Raw genomic sequence first — 19,263 nt, 5'->3', positions numbered from 1 at the left:
AGAGAAGTGAATTTCTTCTGGTTTAATCTGCTAATGAAAGAACAAGAAATTACTTGAAACTTGCTAAGATCATCCCAGGGAGAGCATGTGTCTTTCTGAGCAATGCAGGATGGAACTACAGGTTGGAAACATTGGAACCATCCTAGAAAACAGTGTTGTTTTTTAAAAAAAGTGACTTCTGTCTGCTTTCTAATGGGTTTTGCCTGACTGGAAAAATAATATATGACTAAACTGTTGGAAAGCACTGATAAAAGCCATTAAAGCTGAAGCCACTGTAGTTCGTGAGTGTCTGAGTCACACAGGCAGGAGTCACCAGTCCTCAGGGCAAAAAAGCAAAGAATGTGTTCTGACTCTTCATCAGTTTATCCATGTCTTTGTTTCCTTCAGCTCCATAGTGCTGGTGACATCTAAAGGAAGATTCATTTCAAGAGGACCATGGACTAAAGTACTGGAGAAACTTGGAGCAGAAGAGGGGCTTAGATTAAAAGGTAACTTCTCTTTAAAAACTCGGTTCTAACCCCTTTTGATCTATTTTCCTCCCAGGGTTCCAGTAAAGGGACCTTTTCTCTGCTTCTAAACTTTGCCTTGCTCGTTTCTATCAGCATGTGCTCAAACATCCTGGGACCAATAATTTATTTATTCTGTAAGGTTGTATCCACTGCAGCTTTGGATAACAGCACTCAGTTTAAAACTGTGGATGGAAAAAGGGTTCTGTGGCAGTTGTTCTTAAAAGTAGGTAATTTAGGGGGTCTGCTTTTCCAGATTAATTTTAAATAAAAAGACATTTTAACAATAGGAATATTGGACCTTTTTCCACACTAAGTGCCTGAAACCAGGATTTTTTACTTGTCTGAACTTATTTTTATCTGATTTTCTCTTGAAACAATTCCAGCTTTATGGCACAAAGCGTACTGATTTCAGAGCATCACATATTGCAGTAGAATACTGCTCTGTATGCACGTTGCTCCAATCAGCTCTGTGAGCTTTTGGCATGCTTTCTTCTGGTGCTGTATGTTATACTCACTAATATAGGTCTTGTCTATTGTCCCGAAATTCTTTCCTGTGAGGGTGGTGAGGCCCTGGCACAGGTTGCCAGAGAGGTTGTGGATGCCCCATTCCTGGAAGTGTTCAAGGCCAGGTTGGATGGGACTCAGCCTGGTCTAGTGGAAGGTGTCCCTGCCCATGGCAGGAGAGTTGAACTAGATGATCTTTAAGGTCACTTCCAACCAAACAATTCTAGGATTCTATGATCATTCCCCTGCCTTCCCCAAGCAGGAAAGGAGTTTGAATATAACCACCATGCAAATAATAAGAGCTTCAACAGACAGCTGAAGCTGCCTGCTACAAAGGTTTTTCTTCTTCTCACTTTCTCCTGTTACTTAACGGAAGCATACAAAATGTAAATAAAATTTTAATTAGGCTAAATTAGGAAAATATTTCTTTAGTACCTGGAGAATGCGTGTTGCCAAAGTTTGTGTACATGAGGGTGCTCTTATGAACCTGCACCCATCCAGCCATGGGGCATAGCTGTGCACACAGGTGATTTTCTGGCTCAGCCTTGATGCACTCCTGATATATTTGCTCTGATTTGCAGAAAAAATGGCTTTTGTTGGCTTCAAAGGCAGCTTCCGCCCTGTCTGGGTGAAGCTGGTCACTAACGAGGACTCAGCTAAAATCTACCAAGCACTGCCAATCCCTGTGGTGAAGAAAATGAAGTTGTGAGGACACCCTGCTGTGCCTCCTGGCTGCCAGCACTGCCCCATGGGACGGACTACTGAGCGCTCGCCGCAGGCGCCTCGCCAGCCTGCACACCAGGTGTAGCATTTTGTTGTTGTTGTTGCTGTTCAAAAAGAAATCTTACTGTAAGTAGCTAGAGTGGCCACATGTGACAGAAAAGCCTTCCTCTGTGACCAGCGTGTGTCCTGTGACCGCCAGCCCCACCCGGCTGGGCTCGCACACCGACGCCGTGTCGACTCTCGTGTTACTAAGCGAGGTTTGACCTGTTCTTACCAGGTGCTGGTTTTATCAGCGCCCCTGTGACAGACTAACCTACGTGCTGCCTCTCCAAGGGAGAGATCTAGGTCTAAAGGCCATCGAGGATTGTTGCTTTTACCAGCCTCTGAGTTGTCCAAACACTTTTTTTTTTTCCATAGTGTAACCAGCTGCTCACATACACGTGGAATGTCAATTCAAAGGCTGGTTGACAATCTGAGGCAGAAAGAGTATATATTTGAACGATTAATTAGATGCTGGGAAATGTGACTGGACAGTAGGCATTTATCCTAAAGCTTCTGTGAGGTTTGATCAAGCTCTTTGGGTTGTGTTTTGTACATGCAACCCAAGGCACATAGTTGGGGAAGAGATGAGAAAAGGAGCAGACAAAACATGCCAGTGGAGACTGATGAAACCACATATTTCTGCTAGAAGGAGAGCAATGCCAATTAGCACATGTATTTTCTCAGCTTTTCCCATACAACCTTTCCCCTACAACCTTTCCCCTCTGTATAATAGTGTTCAGGATCAGTCTGGAGGGTTTATGGTTGCCAGTTAAAGCCATCCCTTTCAGGGCTTCCAGTTTTTAGCTAGGAACACTGAGACTTACCTTATTCGACATGAAATAATGTCCTCGCCTTTCCCAGGACATCAGAGGGAACAGGATCAGACTGCTCTGCTGTGTGTTGCTTTCTAATCCTGTCCTCAGGCTTAAGGATATTATTGTCTTGGTCCTCCTGGAAGAGTTACATGAGACCTGCTTGAAAGGTGACAGAGGTCTTACCAGGCAGCTGAAGAATTAAAGTGGGAATCCCCATGCACTAGTTGGATGTCTCGTACCTCCTGTCCCCCTGCATGAAACAATACCTGGGTAATGAAGGCAGATTAGTGTGAATCAGGACTCTACAGGGGCATCTCTTGAAGCTGGGAAAGTAAACACTACCTTGTAAAACACTGAAAGCACTTCTAGTGTTTAATAATATTTCTGTGTGTTGCTCAGAAATGCCATGAAGGCGTCTCTGGAGGCTGTGGCTGTTCTAAGAAATTTGAGGGCAGGGGGGAAGTGTAAAAGACAGGATGATGAGCCTTTTAAAGTGCATAGAATGACAATTTTGCCAATAATATTTGGGTTTGTTTCCCCACTTTATCCCTGGCTGTCCCCATTGCCACATAAATTATTATAGTTCCTGATGGCTACTTCATTTTGCTCTGTCTTAAGTAAAATTTATGTAATTAAATTGCTTTTCCCCCACAGTATCCAAAATGCTACCTTGCAGCTAGACTGAAAAGCAAGGATTTTGTGTGTCATTCCAAAGGCTGGGCAGGTGCTGTACTCTATAAGCCTGGTTTAGATCAGTCACTCTGAAAGTCAAAGCAACCATGAGTAAAATTTAGGTAATCCTGTAAGTTACATTCCTCTCAAGCCTCTCCTGGGTTTTGAAACTGGAAATGTTCTTTTCAGTCTTATTATATAATTGTTTCGAATTCATGGAATGTCATGTGTATTGTATTTGGAAAAAAAAAAAAAAAAAGAAGAAGGAAGAGCCAAGTGTTCCCTCCCTGCTTCCCAACAAGAGTCTGTTAACAAATGTTCTTCAGGCATTTGTGCTGTTTCCAGAACGAATGGCCAACACTTGTAAAAGGCAAGTAAGGTGGATTGTTTTTTTCCCCAAATTCTTATGATGGTTTGTGGACTTAACAAACTATTCCAAACATGAAAGAGTCAGTCTCACTGGTGGTTCAACCATGATCGCACAAACATTGTTTATCTGATGTTCTCAGATGGCCAAAATGGAGCCATATCCATGAAGTCAAGGGAACAAACTGACAAGAAGTCCCTTGAGTCTATCAGTCTGGGTTGTCTAAACCTTTTCACTGCCCTGAGCAAATTTTATTGATGCCAGTGTTGGTGGAATACACTTGCTTTCAAGAGATGGACCAAAGCAGGAGTATTTCTGAGCACTTAACAGATGGTGGGCAGGAAAACTGGGCTTGGAATATGCCTGGAGTGGGATCTGGCTTTGTACGACCCCCAGGGCAGGGGTTGCCCTCTGTGGTGCTTCACTGGCCACAACCATTTCCCCTCTCCTGCTCCCTGTAAGTGTATACATGGCCAGGAGGATCACACCAGGTGGGTCTATCCCCTGACAGGTTTGTTCAGCTTCTACGAGCAGCTGCCTTTATGCTGAAGTGTAGGTTCTGATTTTACTGTTTTGGGAATTCTCAGGGTGAAATCATAAGACTTGGCTCTAGGAAAAAAACTTTTTTTTTCTTTCCTAAAAATCTCCTCTTATTAAGAGAAGAAAACTTTTAAGTAGCTTGTTCTATCATGCAGAGCTTGTCACATGGGGCCTGTTTTGGAGCTCGGGTGGGTCTCACGCTGTGAATATGGAGTAGGGAATCACTGCAGTCTGTAATCCCGAGGGATAGCAGAGCATTGTGTACCGGGACAGCCATGCCAGTGAAATGCAAAGGGCTCCCGTTGACCTTCATGGGTGGAGTCAGTGTGTTGCTCTGAAGACAGAATGAAGCCTGATACCATCACCAGTCAGCAAGAGCTTTGTGCCATACGATTACTGTTTAATCTTTGACTGTTCTAGAAACTGCACGTGCACATTCTGACTAGTGAATTACCTGACTGCTTGTTCCTTGTTCATCCTGTACAGTCACTGCACAAGCTGCAGTGACCCTCTTTTAATGTTTTATTACTGCAGATGTTTCTGTGTTTGCCTATGCAGTTGCCATTGGTAGAGTGGGGGGTTTTGATTGCATTTTGTTTGTTTGTCTCTTTGTTTGTTTGGATGTTTGGGGGTTTTTTTTGCCTCTGTTTGAATGCTTGTTTTACCTGTCGCCGAAACAGCTGGTCCTTTTTCGGAGTTAGATGTTTGTACATTTTCTTATAGACTTTCCAATGAAAAAAGATATATTTTCTATTAATTTATTACAATGGCACTAAGAGAACTAAATTGCAGACATATGAAGCATTTTTACTGGAGTTGAGCATTGTCCAGGTTGTTAAGGAGGTCAGCAATATGTCTTTTCTGATAATCTGCTTTGCACTTGGAAGCTCTCTGTGTCCGCAGACCGTGGTAATGCATTGACTGTCGGGTTTATGATGACAAGAGCTCTTGGGACATTGGTTCCAACAGATTGTGGCTTACAAATGAAATAACATGTAGTTGTTTGGAGTACACAATTGTTTATCAAAATAAATATCGAGTGCAAATTTCTTATTTTATTTTTGACTCCCTACTTATTTCAAAAGACAAAACCCAGGGGGCCAAACAACCCCCTGTGTGCATTTGCTGGCCGGTCTGCACAGACCTCAGCACATTTCACTGCCTGCCCCATCACACACTTGCAAGATCTGAGAGAGGAAGATGGGAAAGGAAGGAAATGGAACTAGGAAGGGGGATATTATAGTGGGCAGCCATTGGAAAGGCCTGTATTTGGGGCAGGTGGGGGACTGTTAGTAGATTAAAATAAAAATCTTGTTCCCTTGTTCCCAAAACTTATTTTTTCATTGAATAGGGTGAACATGGAGTGAATATATATATGGCAATAATATATAAAACGTGTACAAAGTTTTTGTAGTGGGCGGCTATCAAGGCTTATGAGAATTTCACTGTCACATCAAGTAAGACTTTGACTGTAAAATTTTCACCCTGAGATGGTGCCAGCTGGGCAGACTCTACTATAAATCTTTTGTAGGGTCCAAAACCCTACAGATTTTTTTTTTTTTATGGAGCAATCAGCATTTCTAACATCCAAACACATATATTTTTTTAACCAAGTATCAAAATAGTAGCTAGTGCATTAGAGGAGATGACAGGTCAGGAAACTGGAAATGCACCCTGCCCACTTGTGTACAATTCGAATTACTGATACATATATATTATATTATAATTATATTATATTAATTATATATCATTTATCGGTAATTGCCGGCGCAGCCGTTCCCTGTCCGCGGGCTCCCTCTCGTGGCCGCGCTGGGCGCAGCTCCCGCCGTGCCCCGTGTGGTTCCGTTCCCGGCTCTCCCAGCGCTTCCCTATCCCACATGACAGTGATGTCCCAGCTGAGCGTCACGCTCCTTGTCAGTCTCTTCTGGGCAACAAGCGCCTAACTGAGCTCTCACAGCTTCTGCTGGCAGCCACAGGAGGTAGGGATGCTCCCTGCGCTGCTTCACAGAGCTTTGATTCTTCCAAATCTGCTGGACCATAAGAAAAGTTTTACCAAGTCCCCAAAGTGCATTTTATGCAACCTTTGCAGACCTTCAGACCAGCCAGTGCATCACCTCCACCAGAAGCTGAAGCCACTGTGATGTGTCCAGGCTTTTTGCGCCCCAAAGGACATCTCAGCAGCTGTCCCAGAGGCTGTTCCATCACCCCACTTTCTTTCTGACCAAAGGATGGGGGAGGGATGTGTAAAAACCACCACTGCAGCTACACCCTTCCTTCCTCTTGCATGGCTTCTTCACCAAACACACCTCCAGAAGCTCCTCCCTGTGGTGATCCCTTGGCCATGGAGATGAACCCAACACTTACACTCGCTGTATAAACTTAAAAACAAAACCCAAGGGAGACCTCCATCACTTTGCAAACAGAATGATTTGCAGTTTCTGAGTGTAAGTCTCAGATGGAGTATCTCAACAGTCAGGAGTGGTACCAGGACATGGAAAGGGGCCTTTGATAAGGGAGCAGTGACAGAACTCAACAGGACATTGCTCTAGAGGAAGCCACTTAAAAATAACTATTTCTCCTCCTTTGCCAAAGGGTGTAATGTGAGATCAAATGAAATTCCCAGATCCACTGTAACCTCATCTCTTCTCCTATTGTTAGTGTTGGATGAGTAGTACAGGATATTGTTTCTTAAAGCACAGATACCTCACCTGAAACCCAAGGGTCTGTCAGTTGATAGCAATACCCCAGGAAATAATTGCAGTCGACTTGACTTTTATTTCTGCTTTCCCGTAGTCCAGTTCCAGTATTCAACTGGTACCACTTCAGCATTTGGATGTCTGTTGAGCATGGTCTGCCCTGTTACAAATCTAAAGCTGATTTTCTCATCCCAGAAAGAGAAACTGTCCTGGCTTATCACTACTGCTGAAAATAACAATGTGGCTGAAATATATTTCAGGCCTCACTGGGGTTATCTGAGAACTCACCAATATGGCTTAAATGGTGGTGCTATGTGGGAACAGGGGTTGGGAGGATCAGTGATAAGATGGAAAGTGGCCTTTCCTTTGTTAGGTTACACAGCTCATTAGTTCACAACAAACCACCTGGCAGCCACATCAAAGCAAAGAAAGTTGAGTTTTTCAAAATCTCCTGCTCAACTGCTGCCCTAAATGCCAAAGCACTTGCATGTCTGGGCTTCCATTAATCTCCCTGGCAACTCCATCCTGTTATAACTGCAATTATCTAAAGTCCACACAGTTATTAACATGTTTTACAGCACCTGAAAATCAACAGCTGACTATCAAATCACATGGCTGTGGTTACAACTGACAGGATGAATAATAAAATATCCATACAAAAGTATTGTGTAATTTAAGCTATGCACTTAACTGATATGAAATATCAGTTTAGATGAGGGGGATGAAAACTGACTTATTTTTATTTTTTGCAAAAGAAGTTGAATGAAATAAAAGTTGCACTGAGGACAAGTTAAAAAAACCAAAACCCAACCAAATATACAGGATGGCCTATGGGCATGGATCTGGGAAATAAAGAGCAATTATCACATAAATACACATATTAAACCTCTGTTTCTTCATTGACTCATCGTGTGCTCAACCACACTATTTTTTTTCCAATACACCTTTGCAGTACAATTATTCCTGTATAATTCAGTCTTCCTCATTACAAAGAAAACTTTACATAAGTTACAGCAAGATCCAGGTCACCTCATGGTGCTGTTCAATCCTTGCACCTTGCAAGCAAATTCCAGGGCCTTGCTCTTTCCAGCACACACAGAGCCTTGTTGACATGTAACTCTGCTGTCAGTGAAGGCACTCAAATGGCTTTAAATATTAATGATTTAAGGAGTGCTCAATGCTCTGGTCAGTGCTCCCCACAGAATTAGTGAGCATGGCACCAATGCAGAAGTCCAGCCTTTGTTCAGACATAGCTAATAATTACCTTTAAAAGCAGCAGATGCTATAGGCAGTAAAGATGGACCCAGTTTTTTTTGGAAGTACCACTAAATTACCTAAGGGAAAAAAAAAAAGTTTTGGTTATAAACCTCATGAATTTGATCATTTTAGTCCCTATTCTGTAAAAAACGAGGGTCTCTTCTGTCCAACGGCAACAGAGCAGAGACACAGCAATTGTGGGCTAAGAAAGAAAAAAGCTTCTGTTTCTGAGAAGTGTCAAGAATCAACACATTCTTTCCCCATTTCATGCCATGTCCAGGCCAAGGATGTTACCAATAGGATTATTGTCACAGCCCCAGCAGTCACTGAGCCACCTGAATATTCAGAACTCTGATACAGGTCACCTCTGTGCTGCTCTTTCAGAGCTCCTTTTAACTGTCCTGTTTCTTCCTCTCACAATACCAATGTCTATGTAATAATAATAAAAAATTAATATATATAGCCCAAATTTTTTTTAAGATCAATTATTACTGTTAATTTAAATGGTAGTTAACAGATCTGGTTTTCATATTACAGAAACAATGATATAATGTCACTGATAATCCAGGCAACACCAGTATCAGCAGTGAAAATATAATACATGGGAAAGAAACAAAGCATTTACCAGCTGTCCTTGGCTAAAGGCTGGCACACTGTGTCATGCTTGATTGCAATGTTACATCGGCTTTTTAAATGCTAATCAAAACCTGCACTGCAGAGAACTCCAACCCCCTACATCACCTGACTCCTCTACTGGAGGAGAAAAGATACCATCAACCAAAAATCCAAGTGGAGTGTTTTTCCTTCTTGAATCCAAGCAGCTCTAGCCTTCCTTGCAATTTGATATTTTACCTGAATTCAGTGGGTTTTGTCCTGTTAAAATGCCACAGTATGAAAGATAAAAAATACTGAAATGCAAAAATAGTTAATTTTATCTCAGAGAAAGATCAAATGGAAATGTATCAATGGACCTATTAGGATGTCAATAATCTTAGTAATGAGAAACACGAGAGTACCAATGAAATAGGCATTTTAAAAATGGGGCCTCCCAGTATTCAGGCACAGGTTCTTTAAATTTCTATAAATGTCCAGTGCAATTAAAAAAAAAAAAACAAACCTTCTGGAAAAGGCAAATGGTGCTATTCCTTGAATAGAAAAGGAAATGAGCCACAGATAAAGACTGGAAATAATTTCCAAGCCTTAGCATAAACCCCTCGAGAACAGCAGCCAAGTATCAGACAAAAGTAGGTTGTTCTGTATCTTAGCAAACTGGTGTATTAATTTATGATTTCCTTTTCAGGAGAAAATTGAAAGAGTTTAGGAACAGTAACACGAACATTGAGTCTCCTTGAAGTCAAGGCTGACCTGACTGTTCAGAGAAATGCTTTGACCACTCTAAGTAAAAATCAGAAATCCTGTCCCAATTGTCATAACAGGCTTAAAGATAGAATTTTAGAAATTGGGAGATCACCTAATAATAAACACAGTAACAAAGCTAAAGGCAAACTCTGAGAAGCTGAAAAAGAAATGGGAATCACAAACTTCCCTGCTGGCAAGTGATGGGTATAAAGAGGCAGGATGTGCAGGAGATAGAGGGAAGGCTGGCAACAGGCAGGGCGTTAGAGGGAACATCACTGCACCATCACAGATAAATCTTAGCAGTGTTGTAACAACAGCACTTGCAATTCCTGCCCTTCTTAAATGATTATGGACGCTGCTTGCATCTCTTAATTAGTAGGATTTAGTAGTTGGTGGACTTGATGATCTTAAAGATCTTTTCCAACCTAAATGATTCTACAATTTGTTATAAATTCAATTGCCAGCATTCACTCACTCACTGCACCCTGAACTTGCCTTGGGTCTTCTGAGCCCTGGTCCTGGCAATTTAAACATCAAATTCCCTACCTGCTGATGAAGTTCAGCCCTCAAGAACAGTGGATGCACCTGTAATCTTGTAGGTCAGGATGTAAATTGATTTTTTTTTTTAGTAAAACAGATAACGCTAATATATACTGTGTGCCTTATCTTAAACAACAAAAAAGCCACAACAAAACACCACAAACCTCCCCCCCAACAAAAAAAAAAAAAAAGCCAGAATATTTTTTCCAGTATTTTATTACATAAAAAGTTGATTGTCCATTGGAAATTTTTCACAAAGTGCAACCACATCTTGTGTCAAACTATTGGTTTTTTTTCTGAGAAGGACAGCTGTGTTAAAAATATAACAGTAACTTAGAAAAGTTAGTTATGGCACTAAACAGACAAACTAATAAGCTGGGTGAAGAAAGCCAGCAGACACAGCTGTCATGAAAACAGGTGATTTTCCATGTACCTCTGTATAGAACTGAAATAAAAAGGAAATAGTAAGAGCTATAATTACCACCCTACCTGTTGAAATTAGTTCCAAAGGAGGTATCTGAATGCCCTGTATGTAGAACCAAAAAAATATGTTATTGAAAGCCTGATAAGACTCCAATGAAGAATTCATCTTCTGAGGTACTTATAGAACGTTGGTGACCTTAAGTAACTTTTTGAAGACATTTATTTTTATATATACATATATTTATGTGCGTGATAGCGTTTGGGCTTCTTAAATCATCACCAAATAAAATTTGCTTATGTAACACTGTACCAGGACAAGTACAAGGGTCTCAAAGACTTTGCCAGTTTGAAAAGGCAATCTAAGTTGTTTTGGAGTAATGAACTGTGATACCAGAGAAAGACTGGCTGGTAAAGCAGTTCCTGCCACAGTGCCATATTATACTTAATAGTGTATTTCAGTTATGTGTTGAGTGTAAAGCATGAAAAAAGGGAGAAGAAAAATGGAAGACAAAAAAACCTACTTGAAGGCAGCATTTTGTATTTTATATCTAAAAGCAACTGCCAAGTCATCATACCTATTAAAAACCTAAAAAAAAACCAAACAAACAAAAACCCAAACAAACCTAAACACTTTGAAATTTTAATAAGCTATGGGGCAGAAGACGTACCTGCATTTGGCATAGGCAACTTAATGACTCAGAAACAATCAAACAAAAAAACTTGGTCAAGTGCCTGGTTCAATTTTGACAAAGCTTCTTTTAACTACAAAGGGGAAAAACCCAACCTACTGTAAATGTAGATTTATGAATGACTAAAGTATCTATTCTCAAAAGCTAGGCTATAGCTATAGTGCAGTAATTGTTTCTCAAACATTCTCAAACTCAATTTGTCAAAAAAAAAAAAAATCATTTTTATGTTTCGTAACATGAGAACTACAAAAAATGCATTTTCAGTGTTTTTGATCAAAATCTGAATTGTCATCTCTATACTACAGATTTAAGTTATAAAAAGAAAAAACCTCATTAATATTTCATTTTTATAGTTTCATCTCACCTCTGTTCCTCTCTTGAGATGAGAAGCAATACTGTTTAAAAAGGGTGACGCAAACCCAGAATATGTGACTAAATCATAAATTAGTTATGAACAAGAAATGGACTGCACATCTCTCCTACCCAAACATCTTCTGAGACTTCTCAACTCCGCTACACATCCGGATTAATAGCAGAATATAAAAATTAATACAGTTAATCCTGAAGAAACACATGATTTTAATTTTTCCATTCAAACAGGCACAGACCTATTTAATGAAATGCAGCTGGAAAGGTTTCTTTAATCCTAAATTCACACAAATATAATTAAAATTAAATAAAATGGGTCACCCGGAACCTTCATCAGCATCATTTAGTCCTTACATACAGAAACCAAAAATGAGTTAGTCTGCCCCTGGAATACCTAACCAAATGCAGAATTATTTAAAAGGTTTACTACTCTGTGAAACAGTAAGTTTAGTGACATCTTTTATTTTAGAACAAACACACTTTTGTACTTTTGATACTGAAGTATTCCACAAGGTCAACCATTATGGTTCAAGTAGGACCTTTTATCCAAAACACTTGGATTTTAGCACCTTAAATAAAGAGTTAAAGTAACATCTTACTAGCATGAATGAAGACAGTTAATACTGTGCTCATCCTCTGGAAAATTATGTGGACCATACTACTAGGTGCATTTAGTCCCTAACAGAGAGTAAGGCAGAAGGCAAACAATTCTAAGCAATGCTTTTGACAATACATTCTGAATAACAACATAACCTTCCCAATTATATAAAGTATTTGCTCCCATACATCAAACTTCGTAGTATTCAAATTGAGTGGTCATTTACAATCAATCACATCAGTCAGGAATTTGTACCCAAAAAAAAAACCAAACCAAACCCAAATCTGGTTATTAAGCATCAGTAAGTGATATGTCTAACTAAAATTTTAACTCTGTATTGTGACTAGTGCTTTTACAAATATTTAAACAAACCGTTAAATCAATAAACCCAATTAACTTCAGAGTCAAAGCTATTTCTTTTCACTCGCCATCTGGGTAACAGGGCACACATAACATTTGCTTCCACAGGCACAGTTCTGAATGCCCCGAATTTGGCTTTTCCTTTCACCCCAATACTGCTCATGCAGGTGCTGTAATTCCATTAACTTCTGAAGGGCACAGAATCTCCTTTCTACATGGATTTGGAGTGCATTAGCCTAGTACCTGCCTAGCTTCTACCATGCTCCTTAGCACTTCCAAGGATTTCTTGGGACAGAACAGGTTAAGTTTATTTTAAATAAACAAGCAGTCTAACCAGACATGTCCTAAACCCTGTAATTTCAGGCATCTTTGGCCACTGTAACACTGTTCTTTGCAACTTTGGGAGTTTTGCACCAGCTGAGTCTGTCAAACTGGCTCCCAAGAGAATCCTTTCGCACTGCACTTGGCTGTCTGACAGCAGCTGCGAATCAATGACCAACTTGCACATCCAAGATGGATATCTACAGATGAACATCAGTGTATTCTGAGACCATAATTCTTCTTTTTCACTTAAATTAAGTTTGATGTTAGACACACAGATTCGTATGTTAATTTTAAACAACAACAAAAGCATAAAAAAATTACAAACTAAAGTAGTCAGTTGCCGGTATGAAGTGTCATCTTTCCCGTAACTAAACAAATGGCCAACAGTAAGGAGTAAACTGGGGAATTTCAACACAAAAATTTAAACCTCAGTAGTCTCTGCTTCCTCCCCTCCACCCCCCAAAACCCAGGACTCATAAGGAGATTCCTTTCAAGGAGTAGCAGAGCAGGGTTCAGTCTGGGTAACGCGTCCGTCATAGCTCCTCTCTCTGTTTGGTCGCTCGGTTGTCCTCTTTAATGCTACTGGATTTCTTCTCGGCATCTTTTTTCTTCTTTGCTTTTTCAGGTTTCGTTTTGTTTTTCCCTTTCTCATTTTCATCTGCTCCTTTGCCAGGATAAACTTGACCTTCCAGAGTGACATCCGCACACCTTTCTTGATTTATCAGGAAGTCTTTGATCTCCCAGGCATAGCCACCATCACGGAGCATAAAGATGGCCCGATTGGAGCCAACAATAAACCTAAAGGAAAGACCCAGATCTTTTTCAGTTAACTCTGTGCTTTTCAAATACTACAGCATTTGCTTAATTCAGAGCACCTCCACAACTGAGGCACACATTTAAGAGAAAGATGCTGGTCTTGTTGTTGCCTGGGGATGGGGACAAGAGAACAATCTTCTAGGATGTTTAAGAATGAATTGTATTAGTTTATAAGTTTATAGTTTATTTCTTTATATGAAGAAAACTTAAGAACTAATTTGGGACTATGTAAAATCTACTAATGAGCACTGAATTTGCTTTATACACTTTCTGCAACCCTTCTCAGCCTCAATACAAGAGCGCAACATTCTCCTGTTTCAAAATGATCCCCTCTGTCTGAGAGAAAGAAAAAAAAAAAAAGTCACATTTTTTAGCCAGGGGAACAAAAGGCCTTTTGTGGTGACAAGTCTTCCAAGTGTGATGTTTTCCACTATGCACATAAAGGCAAACTACAGCAGCTAAAATTGATAAATAGCTGAAAAGTAATGAGAAAAAAAGAATCCAGGCTATATATACACACACCATGTGTAAGCACTGAAAAGATTTGTGCACCACACCAGTGGTTTTGTAGCCTGACTTGAAACAAATTGGAATATAAAGTGATACAGAAACAAATAAATAGTAAGGGATTATGGAGGTGGGGAATGACACAGGATGAACAGTTCAAAAGGTTTTCAGGAAGACAGAAACAAGAGTTCTGCAAAGGCAGGAACTTTATCCTTGTGTATCCCAGTTTACCTCTGCACGTCGTAGTTGGCATTGAAGAGGCCGCCCTGCCACAAGCTGGTGATTTCTTCTGTCTCCTTTTCTGTGGGATTTCCTGACACCGTGACAAACATCATCAAAGTCTTCCCCTTTTTTGTCAGCTTCAGGATGCTTTCAGGCTTGCCTGGATCAATTTTTGAGAAATCTATTGGTGCTGGAGGCCTCTTGTGTTCAGGGAGATCTCCCTCTTCGATGTCATCATCTTTCTGTTTTGAAAAGGAAAAGGAGGCTTTAAATTAAGTTGTTCCAAAAGGATGCTCTTTTTTTTTTTTTAAATTTCTTTGCTTACAGAATAACTCTTTTTTGACAAAATATTTTTTAGTTTAATGATGGAGATTTTGGAACCAAAAGAAATAGTGACTTTTGTTTCAGGAACTTCACCAGGAGTGCTCTTTTTATTTATAACCCTCCCCTCAAAATGATACACATTTTTGTATTGACAGGTAGAATTTCATTTTACCATGTACTGAGAAATATTTCAGCCTCCAGGCTAATTCAATACAATTCCATCTAGGAAATTCATAAAATAACACTTTTTTTTTCTTCACAGTTTCACAAAAATGTATTAAGTATATGAGATGAAATAAGAAAGTCACAATAAAAAACCCTCATATACACGTAAACAAAAAATCATTCATCTGCATTTTGCTTTCAGAGGTCAAAACTCACCTCTGGGAATCATGCAATTGCTTGAGAATTTAATTTTCCTTTCTTTGTTTCTTTAAATAAATAAAACCACGTGAATTCAGATTTTCAATGTTCATGCCACAGGAAGATTTTATTAAAGGTTTCATGACTTTTCTAATGCACAGATGCAGCTCACAGTCTGACAACATAATCACCAAGAATAAATCACTCTTACAAAAAAGAAAAGAAACCCCTCTTGATGACTTTGCTGAGGCTGACAGGCATTTAAATATTTAGAAAGGCACAATTCAAACTGCTGCCCCTTGAAACAGCTCACAACAGAGGAGTGAAAATAGTGACAACTTACATTAAGCCAGAACTTGATTTCTTAGACAGTGTTTGTATCACAGAATTAAAAAGCAAAAAATAGAACAGAAAAACCCATAAGTCTTACACTGGCATCCACCCAAGCACTAGTAAATAAGCAGGAATTAAGGCAGATATTTTAGGTGTTGTCATGACTTCAAATACACATGACTATTAGGAACATGAACTGCAGCAATATCTAAAGATATCCCCTTCAGAGGCCTCAAAGGTCAGGAGCCAAGCTTGATTTTTAGGACTTAGTATGCATTACCCTCACATCTCTGCACAGGCATGTACACAAACCCAACATCATCCTCCTACAACACCATAGCCTTTAAAGGTTAAAGTTTTATACAAGTGACTTATGTTCTTTCCCCACCTCATTTCCATGGAGTTTGTTGTCTTCCTGACAAGCATGTCTAAAGTTTAGGTACCACCAAACAAAAGTTGTAGAAGCCTTAGATTTTATCCTTTCTTTCCTTACTAAATATCTGTTTCAATTTTGCAAGTCTGAAATGCCTTCAAGTAGTTCACATGCCTTTGAAATTTTCATATTAAGTGAACTGGGAGGAAAGGAGAGCCCCGGGAAAGTCCCACTGCTCTCAGTAAGTGGGAACATTACTTATCTTGGAGGAAGCTGGAAAATGCTGATTGGTGAAGTACACTAAAAATATAAAATCTTGCATGATTGAATGAACAACGTTCTTCAGAATTAAAAGCAAACTGATCCTTAATTTAGTCTGGTTTGGCTAGTGCAAAGCCAGCTTATTTTACAGTTTTGAAAGAGAAAGGCAGAAAGAAACGTTTCCAAATACTCCTTACGCAATACAGAAACTGACTTCGGATTTAGTGACAACACAACCTACTAACATATACCACCTATTTTTCCCTGAACTATTCAACTAAATGCTTCTAAAGCTGTATTATTACCATTTGATTGGAACTATTATGAGAAGCTGTCAAAAGCTCCCTTAAATGACAATTCTTTTCTTGATCTTGTACCAACTATCATGCAGTTTAGTGTTTATAAAGCTATTTACAAAGTAAAAACCTGGAAGCGGAAGCTTTTCCTTTGAAAAGTCTAGCAGACTCATTCACTTTAACAGTAGCATGAGGTTCCAGAGGGAAAGCATTACAGACACAGTAATAATTACATATGCCTTCCCTTGCTCCTCCCCTCAGCTCCCCATTCTCACGCATTTCTCATAAATGCCCTGGATTTTTATATTTAAAAACATTAGCAACATGTCACTTAATTCCTCCACCTATCCAATGACCTTAGCTCAGAGTCAAGCCTGAGAAACCCTGAGCTTATAACAACAATGAACTATTTAAAGCACGTGACCTTTCAGTAACAGAGAGACCTCCGGACCAGATTCTCAGTTCTGTTTCCAGCTCCCCAGGACTCAAGGCTTCTGGAGAGTCCCCTTCCATGAGGGAAATCCCTCAGTGCCTTCCTTCAAGCTCTAGTTGTGCAACTAAGCTGCTGAAGTGCCTCTGCCTCTTTTCCCTGTTCCACTAGATCACTCTCCTGGATCACCAGGCAATCATGCACATGGTGCAAGGGGCAGCATGAGAGCCAGCACAGAGAGGTGGCTGCTCCTGCTGGGAAGGCTGCTGGAGACACAGCCTCAGCCTCACCAGGCTCATGGCCAAACCCAGGCATGTTATAGCCACCATCCTCCAGTGGTTTCAGATTAATTGCCTGAGAAATAAAAAATATTAGAAGTCATCTCACTCTACTGAATTGATTCTGTACAGTTCCATGCCCTGTGCCCCTCACTCCCGAGCATAATTCCTGCTCTTATCCAAATTCACAACGGCCCCTTTGTTTCTCATCCCACTCCATCAAGTGCACTCATGCCCTTTTTTCTCCTCTGTCCTCCAGCCACCACCCCCTCAAGTCTTTCATGGTCCCTGTGCATCCTGACTCCCACCAGGCAAAATGCCATGCAGCTGACCATCCCGGAGACCAAACAGCCCTTAATTGTTGAGCCCTGCCTCAGTAATAACTGTTCTTTTGGGGCTCTGCTCTCTGTGTCTCTCCTCAGAGGCAACACCAGCCTGAGCAGCAACTCCACCGCCGCTCTGCCACATCTGCACAGAACGTGGCCACAAGCATTTGTGCTGCACATGGTGGCCTGGATCAGAGACCTGCTCCAGCTGAAGAGGAAAAACCCTCAACAGCCTCCTGACCTGCATGCCACAGGGCACAGACAAAAGTACAATCAGTCTCACAACAGCACTAACCTGAGCCTCCCTTTCATCCAGGCATCTGGCTCAAACTCAGATATGCTCATCTTGTAAGACTGTTTCCTACAATGCCAAATTTGGTTGAAGTTGGGCAATATTATCATTTAAGCCCTGATTTTTTAGCAGCTAGGACTACCGGGTCCTTGGCTGATCCCAGTAACAGAAAGGCAAACTTTGAGGTTTTTTCTGATTTTATTTCAAATTTTAACTCAATTTCCTAAGAACCTCCCTTCCTAAAGGCAGATACACAGTAACAGTCCATGGGATGAACAAGTCCCCAACCTTCAAACCAGGACCAAGGCAAGCATCCTTACTTCTCACGGAAGTTACTTCAACTGTATTTCACATTCAAAACCTACTTCTCCACCTTGACTTACAGCTGTAACTGGTGTTATTGGAAAGAGAAGTTTTCACTCCATTATTTCCTTCAGTTTTTGTGCAACATATTCCATGAAAAAACCTCATGGGAAAGAGAAAATGACAGTGATGAGTGCTCTGGCATTTAACAGAAGATGATGGAAGAAAAAACAGTGAAAGGAACTGAACAGTAGCATGACAACCACATGGAGAAGAGAGTGATGGGAAACCAAGGAAAGTTAAGGCAGCGGGGTGATGGGGGTGAAGGAGGACGAAGAGAGCTGGAATGAGAAGCCTTTACTGTGAGGAGCGATAAGAAAACCAACACAAACCAATACCACGTGAAATGAATATTCCTCCTGGTATGCCCCCCTCGGTCACAAAATGAATAATCCTCAATACTCTAAAAAAACCTGATTTTTAAGATGCCCAGGCTGCTGGCGTGCACCGAGCGCCGGGAAGCGGGACAGGGCGGCAGGGCAGGCTGGGGGCAGCTCCGCCAGGAGACGCGGCTGTGGCCCTCGCCCGGACTTCGCAACCCCCCCACAAGGACCCAGAAGCTCGGAGGGAGCAAACCGCCACCTGCCACCCTGCACCGGGCTCGGGGATCCCGCCCTCCCGGTCACCACCAGGCCCGGGGCCGCCAACCCCTGCGGGGCCGGGCAGCGCGGCCGCTCCAGCGCGGGGCCGGCCCCGCTCCTCGGCAGCCGCGGGGCTCCCTCCGCGTGGTCCCGCCGCCGGTCCCGGCCCCTCCCGCACCTCCCACTGCTCCAGCAGCCGGGCCATGTCCGCGTCGTTGTAGTCCCGAATGTCCTTCTTCTTGGGCGGCCCCGCCCGCCGCTTCCCCTCGGGCCCTCCGGCCGCGGCCGCCGCGCTCACACACAGCGCCAGGGCCAGCAGCGCCCAGCCCGCGGCCGCCGCCATCTTCTGCCGCTGTCGGGAAGGCGGCCCCGGCCGCCTTATGGGCGGGGGCAGCGCGGCCGGGCCGGGAGGAGGAGCGGGGAAGGCGACGGAGCGGGGCGGGCACGGCCGGGACGGGGGCAGGGGCTCGGGATAGGAGGAGGCAGCGGCTGCCCCGCAGCGAGGGCGGCTCCTCGGTGCTGAGGGGGACAGCGGACACCCTCCCCGCCTGCCCCGGGTGCCGCTGTCCCGGCACAAAGCGCCGCTCCCGGCGGTGCCGCCTCCGGGCGCGGCCCTGCAGGGAGCGAACGCTGGCCATTGTCGGGGTTTAAAATGAGTAAATAAATGATGGCCCAGCTCCTGGGATCTAAGCTTGTGATTGTTTCTTGTTG

At 42.0% G+C, this 19,263-nt stretch overlaps 2 protein-coding genes across 5 annotated transcripts in view; one reads left to right on the top strand and one right to left on the bottom strand.

Moving 5' to 3' along the window:
* The window catches only part of CEMIP (cell migration inducing hyaluronidase 1), a 108,799-nt gene extending 103,569 nt beyond the window's left edge, over positions 1-5,230 (top strand). For all 4 annotated transcript variants that reach the window (XM_064668948.1, XM_064668947.1, XM_064668946.1 and 1 more), the window contains exons 28-29: positions 388-488; positions 1,595-5,230. In XM_064668948.1, coding sequence (XP_064525018.1) covers positions 388-488; positions 1,595-1,722 — 229 coding nt within the window. In that variant the 3' untranslated portion in view covers positions 1,723-5,230. The remainder of the gene's footprint in view (positions 1-387; positions 489-1,594) is intronic.
* A 4,992-nt stretch (positions 5,231-10,222) lies between these two features.
* Positions 10,223-19,007, bottom strand: MESD (mesoderm development LRP chaperone). The gene is made up of 3 exons (XM_064668960.1): positions 18,731-19,007; positions 14,342-14,574; positions 10,223-13,585 (listed from the first exon to the last, which is right to left on the bottom strand). The coding sequence occupies exons 1-3, from the start codon at positions 18,893-18,895 to the stop codon at positions 13,321-13,323; spliced, it is 663 nt and encodes a 220-aa protein (XP_064525030.1). The 5' UTR covers positions 18,896-19,007; the 3' UTR covers positions 10,223-13,320.
* Between the last annotated feature and the right edge of the window lie 256 nt (positions 19,008-19,263).

Source organism: Pseudopipra pipra, chromosome 12 (assembly GCF_036250125.1).
Source record: "Pseudopipra pipra isolate bDixPip1 chromosome 12, bDixPip1.hap1, whole genome shotgun sequence".
NCBI lineage: Eukaryota > Metazoa > Chordata > Aves > Passeriformes > Pipridae > Pseudopipra > Pseudopipra pipra.
The sequence above is the reverse complement of the archived record's forward strand: the minus strand, read 5'-3'. Positions and strand labels throughout refer to the sequence as shown.